The sequence below is a fragment of the Bos indicus genome, chromosome 10 (genome assembly GCF_029378745.1).
Source record: "Bos indicus isolate NIAB-ARS_2022 breed Sahiwal x Tharparkar chromosome 10, NIAB-ARS_B.indTharparkar_mat_pri_1.0, whole genome shotgun sequence".
NCBI classification, from domain to species: domain Eukaryota; kingdom Metazoa; phylum Chordata; class Mammalia; order Artiodactyla; family Bovidae; genus Bos; species Bos indicus.
The window spans coordinates 25,832,639-25,851,282 of NC_091769.1; the positions used below are offsets into that span (position 1 = coordinate 25,832,639).

The 18,644-nt window shown below is 38.3% G+C and overlaps 1 protein-coding gene across 10 annotated transcripts in view; it reads left to right on the top strand.

Annotated features, from left to right (window-relative positions):
- HNRNPC (heterogeneous nuclear ribonucleoprotein C) overlaps nucleotides 1-14,159 on the top strand; it is a 45,192-nt gene extending 31,033 nt beyond the window's left edge. For 8 of the 10 annotated variants that reach the window (XM_070797152.1, XM_070797153.1, XM_019968399.2 and 5 more), the window contains 4 exons: nucleotides 12,103-12,263; nucleotides 12,782-12,895; nucleotides 13,133-13,293; nucleotides 13,393-14,159. In XM_070797152.1, coding sequence (XP_070653253.1) covers nucleotides 12,103-12,263; nucleotides 12,782-12,895; nucleotides 13,133-13,293; nucleotides 13,393-13,476 — 520 coding nt within the window. In that variant the 3' untranslated portion in view covers nucleotides 13,477-14,159. The remainder of the gene's footprint in view (nucleotides 1-12,102; nucleotides 12,264-12,781; nucleotides 12,896-13,132; nucleotides 13,294-13,392) is intronic. The other 2 variants (XM_019968404.2, XM_019968408.2) reach the window with 1 other exon arrangement.
- The last annotated feature ends 4,485 nt before the right edge of the window (nucleotides 14,160-18,644 follow it).

Consider the following 18,644-nt stretch of genomic DNA (forward strand, 5'->3'; position numbering starts at 1 on the left):
CCGACTGTTTTCACCCCATAGACTAGCCTGCCAGGCTCCTGTGTCCATGGGATTTCCCATGCAAAGAATACTGGAGTGGGTTGCCATCTCTTCCTCCAGGGGATCTTCCCATCTCTCATCTCCTGCATCTCCTGCATTGCAGGCAGATTCTTTACCCCCTGAGCCATTGGGGAAGCCTTCATGGTGGAGGAGGATCTCCGCATCAGTTACCTTGATGTTGAAAGTCTTACAACCTGTAAGCTGACAGAGATCCATTTCCACTTGTATCCTGTTGAGTCTTGTTGCTTCTAGGGAAATCGTTGCTGGAGTAGTTGCTGTTGGAGGACTTCTTGTGTGAAGCAGTTCCTTTGAGTGATTTTTCTTTCAAATGCTTAAATGAATTTCTCTTAATTTCTCTTTCCATATAGATATTTAGTCATTCACTTTTGATATTAATGCCGATTAGAAAGCAGATTGTGCCTTTGTGCCAGAAGTGCTATAATAAAAATAATTGGTACACTGTTGGAAATAGGCATTAAAGCTTTAATTTTTGTTGTAGCACAAGGAACCCTACTTAAATATAAAAACATAGCCATTTTTAGGAAAAGCTTTCAGATGGACTTTTTGTAGTAGCCCTGCTTTTCTTTCCCTTATAATCACCCAGGAAAATACTCTGGAATTACAGAGTTGTAATGATGCAGAAGTTTGTGAGAATACTAAAAATCATTAAGTTGTATGTACTCAAAGGGTTTATATTGGTTTGGTATGTGAATTATGTCAATTTAAATAAAAGAAATAGCACTCAGTTATGACAATGGAATAGTTCTTTCTCAGTCATTCTTCTGTAAAGAACTTTGGAACACAAGAAAAATCACATGCTTAGATTTGATAATAGGCTGTGATATGATAGCTAAGACTTGGCTAACACCTGTTAAGCAGGTTCAGAAGGACCCTGATTTTAGTTCAGTGGTCTTTGAGGACTTTATAATAAATAACTTGTCAGAAGTTGCACATGTTATTTGGATACCAGTGTCAACAGTGCATAAGGGACTGAACTGTGAAGTTGTTCCACTGGAGGTTTTTCAGAGTGCTGTTATTATGGCACATATAAGTACATTAAGTATTGCTAGTATACCATGAAAGGAGGAGGGAAGTAAGTCTACAAGCAGATCAAATGTGGCACATTTATGATGAGCACTATGTTATACAGTGAAGAAAGTGCTGTGAAATTAGTTGGCTGCTGTGTGTTCTGCTTTATACAGGATTGTCCCATAGAAAGATGAATTGTGTGCCCTTGGGGGAAGTGTGAGCTCCCCTGTTAAAATTTAAAGAGCTCCAGGTTGTTTCACAAAGGGCAATATTTGTACCTGCCTCTGATATTAAACAGGAGGTTTTTAGACAGACAGGGTGAGGATACAGGGTTATGAATATTCGTAGCATATTTGGGGAAGCAGCCAGATGTGATTGGAAAGAACACATTAAGTAGTTGTGTCCTATTAGCAGTGATACCTTATTAACAACCCCATGACTAGAAAAGAGAAACTGGAGGGGGAAAGACATTTACATTTACATTTGTAAATGTTGGAATGTGGAGAAATTTCTGAGGTAGACTAATCTTGGCATGATTTATTGGGTCACAGTTATCAGAGCAGGTGCTTTCTGGGGCTAAAATAATAAGTTGAGATGAGATTTTTATTTTTATGAAGAGAATTATGCCATTAAAGGCATAATCTTTTGTTAAGTGACAAGTCTGTGAAAGGTTTGAGTTCTTAGAATTTGGGGAAATAAGCAATTCTGTTGATACTTATCCTACAGATCTTTTCCAATAAGATATGCTTACAGAAAGTAGAGAAAAGAAATTGAAGTGGGGGAATCGCCATTGAAAATGCAAGACAAATGAAAGATGGTAACAACCATCATAATTGTTAAACTAATATCTGAGCCCTTATTTTGTTCTGCTGCTAAGTCGCTTCAGTCGTGTCCGACTCTGTGCAACCCCATAGACGGCAGCCCAGCAGGCTCCCTCGTCCCTGGGATTCTCCAGGCAAGAGTACTGGAGTGGGTTGCCATTTCCTTCTCCAATGGGTGAAAGCGAAAAGTGAAAGTGAAGTCGCTCAGTCGTGTCCGACTATTAGCGACCCCATGGACTGCAGCCCACCAGGATCCTCTGTCCTTGGGACTTTCCAGGCAAGAGTACTGGAGTGGGGTGCCAGTGCATTCTCCCTATTTTGTTCTAGGCAAACAATATTTTAGGTTTTGAATTAGTCAAAAAATACAGTATTGGATTTGAGGTGCCAACGCCCTTATTGGTGTTAGAGGAGCTGTCTTCTTGGCTCCCTCCTTTTCTTTCAATTTTCTGATATTCCTGAGCAACACTGGATCTGAGAGAGAGAGAGAGAGAGGTTTTGGATGTATGTACAAAAGAAAAGTGTGGAATATTCAGGTTTTGGAGAATTGAGTGAGATCATCTGCTTGGAAAGGCATGTGATTCAGAGAACCAGAGAGTTCTTGGCTACTTGGGAAAGCTGAGAAATGTTTCTTTAGTTGACAGTTAAGATCTTCATTTTAGGCAAAGGGTGAGAATTTTCATTTGCTAATAGCTCTTCTGTTTGCTTCTTATGGGAAACTAAACATGTAGTTCTCAGATTTTAGATTAATGCGTAGATTTGTATGATTACGCTTTGAGCATAAATGTGATACTGTTTGACTTGAATTTGTGTCCTGGACTCTTGTTGAGAAAGTGGGAGATATGTATTTGAAGGGGAAGCTTTTGCATCCATATCAGAGAATCTGTTTTGTGGCTCTGAATTAAGTGGTGTTCTGGGTATATTATTACCTAACCATAGGTGACCTCTGCTGTTTAGGACTCTCCATTTAGATATGCTTTGTCAAGCTCCTTGATGTTAATTTTTTCTTTAAAAACCTAGCTTTGTTGAGATGTAATTCATTTTAAAGTATACAGTTCAATATATATATTCAGAGTGTGACTACAACCATGATACAATTTTAGAACATGTTATCACTCTAAAAATAAACAACTTACTAGCAGTCATTCCCTATTCTATTATCCCCAGGCCTCGCAACCACTTTCTATATTGTCCTTTTAGTTACTAAATCGTGACTCTTTTTACAACCCCATGGACTATACCCACCAGGCTCCTCTGTCCATGGGATTTCCCAGGCAAGAATACTGGAGTGGGTTGACATTTCCTTCTCCAGGGGATCTTCCTGACCAAGGGATTCTTGTCTCCTGCATTGGCAGGTGGATTCTTTACCACTGAGCCACCAGGAAGGCTGCCTTTCTATCTGTAGCTTTGCTTATTTTGGACATTTCATGTCAGTGGAATCATGAGGTATGTCTTTTGTGACCCGTTTCTTCCATGTTTTTTTCCAACAGTTAACCCATGTTACACTCTGTATTAGTACTTCATTCCTTTTATTACTACTGCAGTATTTTATCCATTCATCAGTTGGTAGATTTTTGAAATGTTTTCCATATTTTGAATAATGCTGCTCTGAGCAGTGGTATACACATCTTGCCTGGGCATATGTTTTCATTTCTCTTGGGTATGTACCTAGGAGTAGAATTGCTGAGTCTTAGGATAGTTGGGGGAAACTGCCATACTGTCTTCCAAAGCAACTGTACCATTTTACTTTCCCATTAGCCATGTATGGCATATATTTCTTTGCCAACAAAGGTGCGTCTAGTCAAGGCTGTGGTTTTTCCAGTAGTCATGTATAGATGTGAGAGTTGGACTATAAAGCAAGCTGAGTGCTGAAGAATTGATGCTTTTGAACTATGGTATTGGAGAACACTCGAGAGTCCCTTGGACTGCAAGGAGATCCCACCAGTCCATCTTAAAGGAAATCAGTCCTGAATATTCATTGGAAGGACTGATGTTGAAGTGGGAACTCCAATACTTTGGCCACCTGATGCGAAGAACTAACTCATTGGAAAAGACCCTGATGCTGGGAAAGATGGAAGGCGGGAGGAGAAGGGGACAACAGAGGATGAGATGGTTGGATGGCATCACCGACTCAATGGACATGAGTTTGAGTAAATTCCAGGAGTTGGTATGGACAGGGAGGCCTGGAGTGCTGCAGTCCATGGTGTTGGAAAGAGTCAGACACGACTGAGCAACTGAACTGAACTGAACTGAGCCATGTATGAGTTTTAATTTCTTCATGTCCTTGCCAACATCTGTTTTGTTGTGTCTTTGTTATTTAAGCTATTCTATTGTGAGGATTATCTTTTTGTGGTTCTTATTTGTATTTTCTTAAAAGCTGAGGTTTAGTTTTCACGTGCTAATTGGTTGTTTCTCTGGAGAAATGTATTCATATATATTCTGTGGCCAGTTTTATATTGGGAAAAGCTTTTTCACATATTTTTGGTATAAGACTCTGAATACAGTAACTGATACTATCATTTTTGAAGTTTATCACTCTTAGTTTTTTTTTTCTTTTAAATAACATAGAATTCTAGACTCTTTGGAAATTATATATAGAAAGTAAGTAGACGTCTGTAAGGAACAAACTAGAACAGTGCTGTCCAGTAGAACTGTGTGATGAGGTCAGTATTCTGTATCTGCACTTTTGGTGTCATAGACGGCCACATATAGAAAATGCGGCTAATGTAACTGCAGAACTGAATTTTAAATTTGTTTTAAATAGGCACATGTGCCTAGTTACTACTTGATTTGATAGTACAGATCTTAGAGTGCTACAAACTTTGTTGTAAGTATAAGAAAGAAAAGGACCAAGGGCTGCTCTTCAGAAGTTAGGGAACCCAGACTAGTTTTAGAACAAGCTGGCAATGTTGAAAGAATATCCAGGAAACTAGTTATTTTTCAAGGGGTGGGGGGAGAGATATCCTTTTGATAAATAGGATAAGATTCTATTTTGATGCAAGGACTTACCTGGTGGCTCAGATGTAGAGAGTCTGCCCTGCAATGCAGGAGATCTGGGTTCAATCCCTGGGTCAGAAAGATCCCCTGGAGAAGGAAATGGCAACCCACTCCAGTATCCTTGCCTATAAAATCCCATGGAAGTAGGAGCCTGGCAGGCTGCAGTCCATGGGGTCACAAAGAGTTGGACACATCTAACACATACTTTGATATCTTAAACTATAATCAGAGGAACAAGAAAAGAAGTCTACCAAATAGAATTTGACTTGTTTAGGTGGATAAACTTCTTTTCCAGGACTTTTATTTTACAGGGATAAGTATCTTATTACTATGAGATAGAATAGTTTAGCAAGAGGAACAGATTGATAGAGTACAAAATGTATACTAGCAGGAGCTCGTCAATGGAAAATTGTCCTTACAGGAAGCATGGCATAATAGTCTTAAATTATATACATTATAGGCACAAGATCTTATTTTTATATTGTTATCAATAGTTTGAAAAAGGATTCAATTTTGTGGTTAAATTATTATTGAACTTTTTTCAATAATAAACTAATTTTCTTAGGGGAAAACTCCAGTAGTTTTTATAAAACTAGAAAAAGGGGAGCTGAATCCTACTGGCTTTCCAGCTAAATGATAGATTGGTTTGTTATTTGTTGTTGATAATGTGACTTGTGATAAATTCTTTCTTATAGGCCAGTGTAGGAAAATTTATTTTCTCAATATTTGTTAAGATCTTACTATGAAATACAGTGGGTCACAGGTAATAGTGGAAAATAGATGGCCTCGGAGAAGATGGACAGGTTGAACACATACAGAGCATGTTAAGATACTGTGTATCTTTAGTTTTTACTCTGAATGGGAGGATGGCCATTGGAGATAGTTGAACAGAAAGGATCTTATTTTTTTTATTATTTTAAGTAGACTATTGTGAAAGGGGCTGATGGAATTACGCAGACAGTCATTTGGGGAAGGACCAGGGAGGTGACAGTGGGAGTGCTGAATAGTGGTTGTATTTGAAGCTAGTGCAGACATACATTTCTTCCAGACTTTTGTGAGGGCTGAGAGAAATCACTGATGTCACCAACGTTTTGGCTAGGAATTTATAGGAACAGTGATGGGGAAAGAACATAGAAGGAACAAAGGTTTGGGGTGAATATAACAGTTGAGTTGTGGCTGTGTTAATATAAGCTCCTTATTAGACATCCACTTTGAGAGATGTTAATTAGGCCAGTAGCAGGTGTGGAGTTCACTGGGGTCAAGGGTAGGTTTTCATAATGGAGGGGCACAAGACTTTATAAAGCGATTCAAGAGAGAATGGAAAGACAAATTGTGGAGACATCATGTTTTTTAGTTGTTAAGTTGTGTCCAACTCTTGCTACACCATGTAGCCTGCCAGGCTCCTCTGTCCATGGGATTTCCCAGGGAAGAATACTCAAGTGGGTTGCTATTTCTTTTTCTAGGGGATCTTCCTGACCCAGGGATTGTCCTCTGTATTGGCAAGCGTATTTATTCTTTTCCACTGAGCTACCAGGAAAGCAGACATATCATACAAAACTTAAATTTTACTCTTTTGGATGTACGGTTTCTACCTGCATAGCCATGTATTTACCAGTGCAATCAAGATATAATTCCATACCTCCCAAAAATTTGCCATGAAGCTTTCTTGTAGTCAACTCCTTCCTCCACTGTGTCCCCTGGTGATCACAAACCTGTTTTCACAGACAACTCCTTTAAAGAAATTTTATTGTAAGTGAGAGAGGTATACTCTGACATGGCTTGACAACATGAGAATTTAATAATGAGTGGTTCTACGTATTTCTAAGTTACTGTTTATAAACAGTATTTTTCATAAATGTTGTTCATTCGCTCAGTTGCTGTGACCGGATGGCCTGAAGCTAGGCTTCCCTGTCCTTCACTATCCTCCAGAGTTTGCTCATACTCAGGTGCATTGAGTCGATGGTGCCATCCAACCATCTCATCTTCTCTCGCCCTCTTCTCCTGCTCCCAGTCTTTTCCAGCATCAGTGTCTTTTCCAATAAGTTGGCTCTTCACATCAGCTGGCCAAAGTATTGGAACTTCAGCGTCAGTCCTTTGAATATTCATGATTGGTTTCCTTTAGGATTGACTGGTTTGATCTCCTTTTGTAGTTTTCGCCTTTTAAAAAAAATTAAAATTGGACCACACTGACAGTTTAAGACATTATCTTTTGGAAAGATCCAAAGTGATATTTGGGAGTGTTTATTGAGTACATCATGACAATTGAGTAATAGTGTAATTCTTTGAAAATTGAGCAGACTTGAAAAGATTTCCATGGATGGAAAGTTTTATAAACAGTTTAAAAGTTATTTTTCCTGATACTATTTTGGATCTAGTCTTGTTTCAAAGGACTCAGAGCAATCTATGTTCTATCACCCAGATTATTTTAGGTGAATTTTCAAATTGCCCTCCCATGAAACATAGTTTTAGATTAACATGGATTACCAGTGAATCCATGAAGAAAATTCAATATAGTTGCTTAACTTAAGCGGCTTTTCATATTTTAATGAAATGTGTCATTGACTTCGCAAGAGTACCTCTGAATACTAATATCACCACTACTTTTCAAAAGAAGATTACAGAGCCAATTATTGATTGCTTTCATTGATTCTACAAATACAGAGGTTATTGATTCCTGCTCTTTGTAAGTATCAGTGTGTGTGGTGTTGCCCAGCTTTGATCACTGTGGTGCAAGGTTCCTAAACCTTACAGAGGTACTGATAAACCTTTGTTTTTCTGTTTTTTTTTTTCTTTAGCTGAAAAAAAGTTAGTTAAAATTTGATGTTTTGGTACCCTTATATATTGAATGAATCCTGCACAGCAGACCTGTTAATCATTAAGTCCCTTAATCATTTAGTTGAGCAGTACTTGCTGTTTTTAATTTTAACTGTTGTACAGGTAAGCTGTATCCTTAATGGACCAAAAGAGCAGTTTAAAGAAAGTTAAGGACCATAAAGTGCAACTGTGTAAATTGACATTAGTAATTGACACTCTGCCTTATGTTATCAAAACAAGTGTTTGTAGTCATATCCAGTTTGGTTTCTCCCAGACTAATCAAGGGAACATTTGTGGAAGGGTGCCTACAAATAACAATTAGAAATTGTTTCTTAATTTAGAAATAAAACAAATTATAATAATTTCACTAGTGGATTTATTTTAAAGGTCAACAGGGTAAATTTCACATCATGAAAACGGGGTTTGAGGGTGAATATTGATACATCATAGCTTTATTTTAATATAAAACTGAACTAAACATGTTACATAGGCATGGGGGGAGAGTTTCCCCAGTAACTCAGACTGTAAAGAATGTGGGAGACCTGGCTTTGATCCCTGGCTTGGGAAGATCTCCTGGAGTAGGAAATGGCAACTTACTCCAGTATTCTTGCCTGGAGAATTCCATGGACAGAGAATCCTGGCAGACTGTATATAGTCTATATTGCAAAGAGTTGCAAAGAGTCGGACATGACCAAGTGACTAATTCTTCATAGTCATTTTTAGCACTTTTCCCTTAGGTAATTAAAGGCAACAGTCTACTCATTCATAAAATAAAACTTTGAGATTTAAAAAAAATAGGTACTATTAAAATTTTATTGTAAATTTAAAAATTTTTTGGCTCCTAAATTATGTGTTTAAAAGAATTTTATACCATAGTCTTCAGTAATAAGTTTAAGATAATTTCATTGTGTTAATTACTAAAAAGCAATTTTAAGACATAAAGTCTACTGAGGGTATTGTGCTGTCAATCCAGTCTAATGAACAATTTGGTAATTTTTTTAAAAAGATCAGAAGACAATTACCTAAATCACTCACATAAGGTTTTTCAGATGGTTTTCTAAAGAGTATAATGTTCAAAGATGCCAATTACTGAAGGCCTTGATTTTTTAATAATTTTTATTTATTTTTAACTGTTAGGTCTTAGTTGCAGCACGTGGAATCTTTCCTTGTGGCATGTGGGCTCTGTAGTTGTAGCCTGTGGCCTTTTAGTTCCCTGACCAGGGACTGGAGCCCACATGTGCTGCATTTGAAGGCAGATTCTTAACCACCAGGGAAGTCTGGAAGACTTTGATTCTGAACAGTTCCTTTAATTCTGGTATTCATGAGTATCATCAGTAGTTGATAACTCTGCTCATCCAGTGTACTGCTCATCCACACAAGGCCAGATAGATAAATGTTGTAAAACTCCTTTTCTTTGTAGAAAATCTGTACAGCATAATATTAGGTAAGGGGTGTGTTGTGAAGGTTTACTTTGGATGATATATTGGGAAACTTAAAATTGAAGTTGTATAAGTTGTAGATTGTTGTAAACTGAAGCATTCACAGAATTTTAGCAGACAGTTGGAGGGAGTGTCTGACATCCAAAAGCCCCCAAATATAGTAGCCTATAAAATCTGACCCTTTTCTAGGAAAATCAAAGATAATCAGGAAGAACCTTCATCTTGAGATTTTTCTGTTGCAGATGAATAATGTAGTGGGAGAAAAAATATTTCCTAACCCTTGAATGAAATTATAATGAGATTGTGTGTTTAAACTGAATTTGATGAGTCAGTATTGTAAGGGGGGCGGTAATCTTAATTGATTGCCTAAATCTGTCCAATTTTTAGGACCAGAAGCAGTTATGGTTCATTAAGTAAACATTCTGGAGAATATAGGTTTTTGCCAATACTTTATTCTAGTTGTTTCTACTTTGATAGTAGTTAAGATGTATTACTAATCAGGTTTTCTGAGACCAGAGGTCACTGTGTTACATTTAGTCATTGAAGAAGCTTGCCTTTGAATGCCTGTACATTTAATAAAGGCCTTGTAATGCTCATGTTTTAGCTTGGAGAACAGGGTAGAGGGGTTTTGTTCTGTTTGTTTTATCTGTTAGATTACTAGCTAATGCGTGTCCAGAAGTGTTTTGATTTATTTAAAATGATATTTTAGTTGCCTTTTTGACTAGATTTTATACCAACACTTAGTGTCCAGGTTCTGAACTCAATGGAGTCATAGTTCTCTTAAGTGTTCAATGCTTGTTCTCTAGTAACAATTTAACTTTCATGAAGACTTTTTAATGGCTTGGGCTTTATAATTAGAGAATTCAGCTCTTTCATTACCTCCTATGATTTACTGTATAACTTTATTGTGGGGGAAGTGGTTACTTAGTTTGTACCTGGTTCTTGAAGCTATTATAGGAAGCTTCCTATTATCTATTCTATAACCAAAAAGATTCTCTCAGTAGGTGTTGTTTTTCTCTTCCTGTTGTCTTTTTCTCATGTTTTCACATTGATGAGCTTTGGCATCTTATAAGGCATGGTCTACTTAAACTTCCTTGGAGGAATGTTTGTGAGTTTTTTGAGAGCCCATTTTTGCTTAAGCAGCAGTTAAGTTCTGTGACCCTAAAAGCCCTTCAGCATAACCAGTTGATCATTTTTCCTCAGAGAACTAAACCATTTGACTTCATGTTCATGATACTATTACATAAATCGAAAATATACACTGTTTCTTCATTTTTGTTACAGCAGTATATACCCTGGTAAGATGAAGAAGTATGGTGCAAAAAAGAAATTACAGTGCCTTACAGCCTAGGGAATCTGGAATGGCTAGTTCATTGGTTTGGAGACTGATGCCGTGAGTGAGTGGGTTGGAAGATAGGTTAGATCTCTAAATCCAGCAGGGCTCAGGCATGAGCTATTTCATGCCTAAAAGGTGTGGTAACTCACTTTTTTACTCCCAGAAATTGTACAGAGTATCACAAAGCAAGGTAGTTTCTGAACACTGATATTTTATAGTTTCTGGATCATTGTACTTTGGAAAATTTGGGGCCAAAAGACAAACAGCTTTATGTAAAAATGGAAGAAAGTAGTTACAATAAATAGTTACCAAGTGGCTCTTTTGGTAATTCCCATAAATGGATTAAAACTGACAAACAGCTCAGTTAATACTCTTCTACTGAGAAGAAACCTCTGCAGAAGCATGAGCCTACTTTCTGAATCATAGGATCTTAAATTTTCTTATTTCCTAGGATTCAAACTTCCTTATTGGAACTTAAAACAAAGCATGACTGTTTTAATAATCAACCTTTAAATTTTCTTATTTCCTAGGATTCAAACTTCCTTATTGGAACTTAAAACAAAGCATGACTGTTTTAATAATCAACCTTACCAAGGGTTGATTCTTTGGCAGAATGGGAAATCAGTAACTACTGTGTTTTAAGAGGGAAAGGTATAGGGTGGTTGGTACTAAAATCTTCAGGATTAATAGTAAGTTATTCCCTCACTTATTTGGTAGTACACACATATTCTTAAATTAGAAAAATGTTCCTGTCATACCTACTTGCCTTGTTAGAATAGAAACATTTTTATATTTTTAAGGTTGAGCAGAAGAAAGAATTGTCTGTGAGACTGCAGAATAAATGTTCTCACTTCCAGGATTGGAGACTGTTATAAATTCAGAGAAAACTAGCCACTGATGAGGTGTATAAGAGGGAAATGCATCACATTATATAAGGGTTTTAAAATTTCAACACTTTCGCCCAGTCGTGTCTGACCCTCAGCGACCCCATGGACCGTGCCCTCCAGGCTCCTCCATCCATGGGATTTTCCAGGCAGGCATACTGGAGTGGGGTGCCATTGCCTTCTCTTTGAGTGGAGCTTATGCTAAATGTTGTTAGAATTGATAGTGGTATGTACATCCAGCTAACACATATGAAATGCCTGTTATCGTAGGCCAAAAGCAGTTAATCATGGAAGTTTTATATAGTTCAATCTAATACTATAAACTAGTGATAATTATTTGTATGCGTCTGTGGGTGAAAATGTCAGGGATTTAGCTAATAATAGCACTGTTTGCAAAGTTGGTTAATTGTAGTCATTTGTGAGTACTTTATTTGCTTATAATATTGTAGCACATATATGAAAGGAATAAGATCAAAGGCAAAGGCTATTCATTGTAAAAAGTAAGGTTCTATAAGTAATGCCATTGTACACAGGAACCTTTATGTCCAGAGCTTAATGCAATCATTGTGTGTATGTGTGCAGTTGCAGTATTAAAAGGAATAAATTGGCCTTTTGAATGAAATTAACTTAGCAAAAAGAAGTAATTGCTAGATGATTGACAATAATATATCATTTTATAAGGGTACAGTTGTTGGAATCTTCCTGACTTAGTTGTGAAGAAATTCTATTTTCCTTGTATTCAATAGGATGTACAGTTACCCAGCACGTGTTCCTCCTCCTCCTCCTATTGCTCGGGCTGTAGTGCCCTCAAAACGCCAGCGTGTATCAGGAAACACCTCACGAAGGGGCAAAAGTGGCTTCAATTCTAAGAGTGGACAGCGGGGATCTTCTTCTAAGTCTGGAAAGTGTAAGTATTACTGCAGCTTTCTGGTTCTGATATTTCTCGTATGTTGAAATTCAGAGATCAACACAGTTAATTTATCTTTGTACAAATAACTTTGTGTAGTCAAATAATGGAAGATGAGAAAATAGTGATTAAGGGGCCAGCTCTAGGTAGCCGTCTGTCCTTAAGGCCTTGGTAATTTGAAAAAGTCATTAGATTTTAAGGAGTTGCAACACCCATTCAGTGTATAAAATAATGTTGCTAAAACTAGAAAATGCTTTAAAATAGAATTGAGGGGTTTTTTTAGCAGGCTTACAAAAGTAATAATGCTGCTGCTAAGGGAATAGAGTCATTAGATTCAGTTTTCATCTAATAATCAAAAGGTCAGTGACCCCCCTTACTAGGACAATCTGGTATAGGCTCCATTTCTCTCCAAGGATCTCATGTTGACTACTATTGTATAGTCTAGAGGGGGACTGTGTTTGGTTATCTGGTAGCTTCTGGTACATTTGATTTTAATCTAGGTTTTTGTTTGTATTAAGTGAAAGGAGATGACCTTCAGACCATTAAGAAGGAGTTAACCCAGATAAAACAAAAAGTGGATTCTTTACTGGAAAGCCTGGAAAAAATTGAAAAGGAACAGAGCAAACAAGGAGGTAAGTGGTCCTATTGCTTGTTGGGTGTAGAGTTAGTTACCTAAGCTAGTTGCAAGTACATGTTGAAATAGTGGGGTGTAAAGCAATTGAATATGAAACTTATGGAATTTGAATTGGGAAGGGCATTTTGTGGGAGGATTTAGATTTGTGCTGCAGTTCTATGATCTGTTAGTGGGGATTGTCTACATCCTGTGGACATTACTTGCCCCTAGACAGACTTGTCCTTCTCATCCCCAGTAGAGATGAAGAATGATAAGTCAGAAGAGGAGCAGAGCAGCAGCTCCCTGAAGAAAGATGAGACTAATGTGAAGATGGAGTCTGAGGGGGGTGCAGATGACTCTGCTGAGGAGGGGGACCTACTGGATGATGATGATAATGAAGATCGGGGGGATGACCAGGTGAAAACCACGGGAAAGGAAAGAAAGAGGTGGTGGAGGGGGGATCAGGGACCCATGGAGTGCCTCTAACTCCATCCTATTTGTGTCTGTTTCTCACAGCTGGAGTTGATCAAGGATGATGAAAAAGAGGCTGAGGAAGGAGAGGATGACAGAGACAGCGCCAATGGCGAGGATGACTCTTAAGCACATAGCGGGGTTTAGAAATCTTGTCCCATTATTTCTTTACCTAGGCGCTTGTCTAAGATCAAAATTTTCACCAGATCCTCTCCCCTAGTATCTTCAGCACATGCTCACTGTTCTCCCCATCCTTGTCCTTCCCATGTTCATTAATTCATATTGCCCTGCGCCTAGTCCCATTTTCACTTCCTTTGACCCTCCTAGTAGTTACGTTAAGTCTTACCCTGTAATTTTTGCTTTTAATTTTGATACCTCTTTATGACTTAACAATAAAAAGGATGTATGGTTTTTATCAACTGTCTCCAAAATAATCTCTTGTTACACAGGGAGTACAGTTCTTTCCATTCATACAATAGTTGCTTCCCTGACAACAAAGGCAGTCCTCATTAGTTGAGTAGAACCTGAGAGCAGCTTTGAGTTAGAGGTATGTGTGTTAAACCCCACATAAGAGTGCTGTGTGGGGCTGTTCAACACAAATGTAACAATGTATTTTTGTGAATGAGAGTTGGCATGTTAAATGCATCCTCTAGAAAAATAACTAGTGTAATAGTCTTAAGATTTGTTTTCTAAAGTTGATACTGTGGGTTATTTTTGTGAACAGCCTGATGTTTGGGACCTTTTTTCTCAAAATAAACAAGACCTTATTAAACCAGGAATTTGGACAAAAAATAAATACCCTGATTTTTTTATTTTTGTATTTTATAATTGTTTACTTCAAATTCTTTGTTTCACAGCAGCCTTCACAAAACCCCTAGAATATACTAGATATATTTATCTTTGAGTCGTAATTATTATGCATACCAACATACACTTCAACTTAGGTTTCATTGGGGTGGGTGTTGAATCAACGAGACAAGTAACTCGGATTGAAGTGGAGATTTGTTTGCAAAAATGGCTTTTAATGCCTAATGAAAAAGTTTGGGAACTTCCTTAAGCCTTATTGTCAATGTTTTGTGATCCAGTTGGCAGCTTTTTTGATATTTTTGTTGAGTGCTGAATTGTTTCATCCTTAAGTAGAAGAGGTTCAAACATGTCAAGAGTGAAACAGCTGGAGAATGAAACTTGTCTTCTCTTCCATTTTGTTTTTTAATTGCCGTTTATAGCCCCAGTTACCAAATGGATTCTGAGTCTGTGCCTCAGTGTTTACTGAAAATTGTAGAGCTATTTCCTGGTCTTCTGTAGTCTGTTCCTTCCTAAAAACTGAGGACAGAGTCACACATTTATTTTACTTTCAATTAATTCAGTCCATTCAAGCTAATTTTAGGCATGGTACTAATTAGCACCCAAACTTGGACTTACTAAACCGCTTTCAGGTTTGTGATGCTTGCCTTGTCCTGAAAGGCCCTTTTTATTTATGTTTCATGCTTCAGTTTTTCCAGCAGGACAGGACAAAAACATGGTTAGCTTGGGCTGTTAAAACTTATGCAAACCTTAGATTTCCCAGAAAGTTGCTTCTGTTTCAGAGGCATTTATATACAACTTGGTAGGGACAGAAGTCATGTCCTATTTATAAAGGTTCCATAAATCACTTTATCTAACAGGTTGACAAAGTAGGATAGAAGGGAAAGGCTGGACTATGGACTCCCCTTGTAGCTCATGTCACTGTATATAAGTAGGTTTTGTTAGAACCTTGGTCAAAAATACTTCTAACGGCCTTGTTTCATATGTTCTCATATGTTACACAAACTCAGAATTTAGCACATGACCGATGACAAGAAAATAAACTAGATCCTTAGAAGAAGGGTCAGATTTCTAGGTCAAAGTTCCAAGATGCTATTTTGTTAGCCATCAGTATTTTAAAATACTGGCCCACTTAGCCCAGGCATGAAAAGTGTCTGTTTTTCATTCCATATGAAACCAAATATTGAAAAACCTATGGAAAGCTCAAAACAAATAAAATACAGTGTTGCATTTGCTTGGATATAAAATTTAGAAAAATGGGTCTTCTCAGCATACCATGAAATCTAATACCCTTGAAGCTTTAGGGTACTTTTATTTAGAGATCAGTTTTTAAAATGTACTTTTTCTGAGAACACATGGCTGGCCTGTGACCACACTGACTGACCATTGTTTAGTCGCTAAGTTAGTTGTATCCAGACCCCATGTTCATCACTGGTGAACTAATTTTATTTTCAGGAGAGAACCAGGAAGCATCATTACTGACTATACCTGGGAGAACGAAGGACTTAGCCACATTAAAAAGTTCTGTACAGTTGACCTTTTTATTTAGTATGAGGAAAATTCAGCTGCACCAGTATAAAGTGGGGTTTGAATTTGGGGACCCTAGTTAAGATCACCTTGACCAAGAAAATGCATTTCAGTTGAATTCAGAGGGGTCAAAGAAAAAGTAGTACCCTGATTACTTGCAGAAACTAGTTAACAGTAGTAAGCATGTGTGACATAGAAATGAGGGTGATGAGTAAATCTTATATATAATAATGCAGAGTGGGGATACTAAGTAGCTTTAAAGAGCCTCGCTTGCTTTATCAGTGCTGTAACTCACAGAGAACAGGTATTTCTACTGTGATGTTTGAATAATAAGGGACACTATGTTGGAGGATTTTTAGTGTTTGGAGAAACATTAGGGATAAATTAAAAATTTGGCCAGTTAAGCTGTAGAGAAAAGGCTGGGTATAGATGGCTACCTGACTGGAATGGCAGAATTCCAAATGTTTAGAGAAGAGATTAAATTCGGGATTTTGAAGGTTCCAAGTTATCTTTATTAAGTTAATCGAGAAAGCCTCAAAACTGTAGCTGATTGTGTCAGTAACTTTCAGGATTATAAAAAATTGTAGAATCCCAGGTATGAAAAGCAGGACCTGTTTAGAGTGTGTTAAAGAATTACAAGTCCTATTGTTAGCTAGAGTGGGACTCTTTTCCTCACCACTTAAAACTATAAGACAGGTTAGGAAGAGAGAAGGGATAATGTAATGAGGAATATGCCAAAAAGACAAAACAAGTAAACGGGAAGGAGTTGTAACCTAAGACGGAATAAAGCTGCTGCACAGTGCACTGGAATTTTCTGAGATGATGGAAATGTTTCATCATGCCTTGACCAATGTGGTAGCCTTGTGAGTGAGCCTTTGAAATGTGGCTAATGTGGGGAATTCCCTGGCGGTCCAGTGGTTAGGATTCTGGGCTTTTACTGCCAAGGACCTGGATTCGATCCCTAGTTTGAGAACTAAGGTCCCACAAGCTGTGCAGCCCCATCCCCCAAAATGTGAGGAGTTGGAATTTCATTTTAACTTGAGTAGTCACATGTAATGACTGCCTTCTTGGGTAGTATTAGAGAATATTGAGCAGTTTTTAAACAAGTAATAGATAGTTGATTACTGACTCAAACTTACCTAAACATGTGACTGTTTCCAAGATGTTCCATGTCTGGAGTTTAAAATACTTATTACTGAGCCCTGGGCACTAACTGAAGACTTCCCTAGAACATTGAACATTACCTAGGACATCCCTGGACCCTAAATTGAATATTTCCCTAGCATGAGAACATGTACAACCGCAAGCCTACTCTGTTGTGTAATCCACTCTCTTGAAAAAAAATCCACCATTTTTCTTTCCATCTGTCCATTGAGTACTGGAGTGGTTCATAGACCTAATCAATGGAAAAGTGCATTGTTGAAAAATGTCTGGATAAGAGCTAAATAATTTGTAAAAATCGTTAGGATAGAACAATGACTGCATTCTTTGACCCTGTACTTGAGGCTGTGTGTGTGATTCATGAGAAGCACCTGGCAGTACCATTACAGGAGTGTCCTAAAAAAAAGTCTCTCCCAAAAGGACTTACCAATGCGGAGGGAGTTAGATGACACAGATTGACCCAGACAAGCCACAATAGTGAATTGATGGTGTGACTATGAGACATGTTGGGGGTAGGAGGAAGGTGAACCTGTTGATTTCCAGCTTGGTCCTTGATTAGCAGCTTTACTAGTTTTCATCCAGACTTAGAAGTCTTATATTAGACTTTGATGTATGGACATTTTTTGGGTTTAGGAGTTTTGGGGGTCCTGTTTTGTCCCTGCCTTGAAGGATACTTGCTCCTTCAAGCAGAGCTAACAGTGTCATACTTCAAACACCCTGTTGGTCTTTCTGGGAGAAATCAGCCTAACCAGAGAATTTGTAGTACACCAGATAGTCTGCTCAATAGCAGGCTAGAGCCAGCTGCCAGCCCAGCCTCACCCACAAAATTTCTCTCCCTGCTTGGAACCTGTATTTTACTTTTTGTTAGTTTCCCCATCCAGCCAAACCTGACCTTTCATCAAAATTTTATATGCACTCTTCAAAAAAGTTGTTAGGTAGCAGCAACTAGGTCATTCCCAGAGTCCCAGAAGTTGCCGGGGTTTAGTTGCCAGGAAGTTGTCTGCAGAAAGTCCTGTGGTGGCCTGTACTGTCCTTCACAGGTGCCCCATGTTGGACTGACCTCCCAGCTACAGGTGTTCCGGCCCTGCCTTGGGCAGAGGAGCAGCCTTTGACAGCATCCTCACTGTGTTTTCTCATGACACTTGGAGATGGATGACCTCAGAGTTTGCTGTCAGTGTTTTCATTCCATCTTAACCTGGGCATACAAACTTGATCCATTCTGGTGGGGCCCTGCAAGTCCTGGGTGCATACCCAGGGCTCTACTGTCTCCCCCTCCACCTGAGATCAGGCACGTGGCAGCACACCCCTGCAGTTGTGCTTTCTTGTCCTGTGTCCACCTGAGTGTAAGTATGTACACCTTTCTTCGAAATACTAATACCCCCAGCAGAGTTCCGCACTTCCAGGATTCTGCAGTCTTCACACAAGGGACTCGAAGCTTTGTTTTCCCTAAATCTCTACAGAACTTGGAAAGCTCTGTCTTAGCTTTGGTGTATCTGGAGTCATTTTTCAACTTTTCCCACGAAGATGGCAGCCTCCTGCCTGTCTTCTGTACACTTGATTTTCATTTTGCCTCCCTCGGAAAGCCCTTTGGATGTTTTTTCATCATTGGTTCCCTAGCCATGTTCTCCCCCTGCTCTCTTTTTTGGCAATTTTATGGCAGTCTTCAGTTCTTCTCCTTAAGCAGTATTGACACCTATCAGTTTCAGAATATCCTGGCACAGTTCAGTTGCAACATGGTCACACCTTTTTTGGTAAGAGATGTGCTAGTGAAACATCAACCAAGGTTAACAACACATGTACATTTG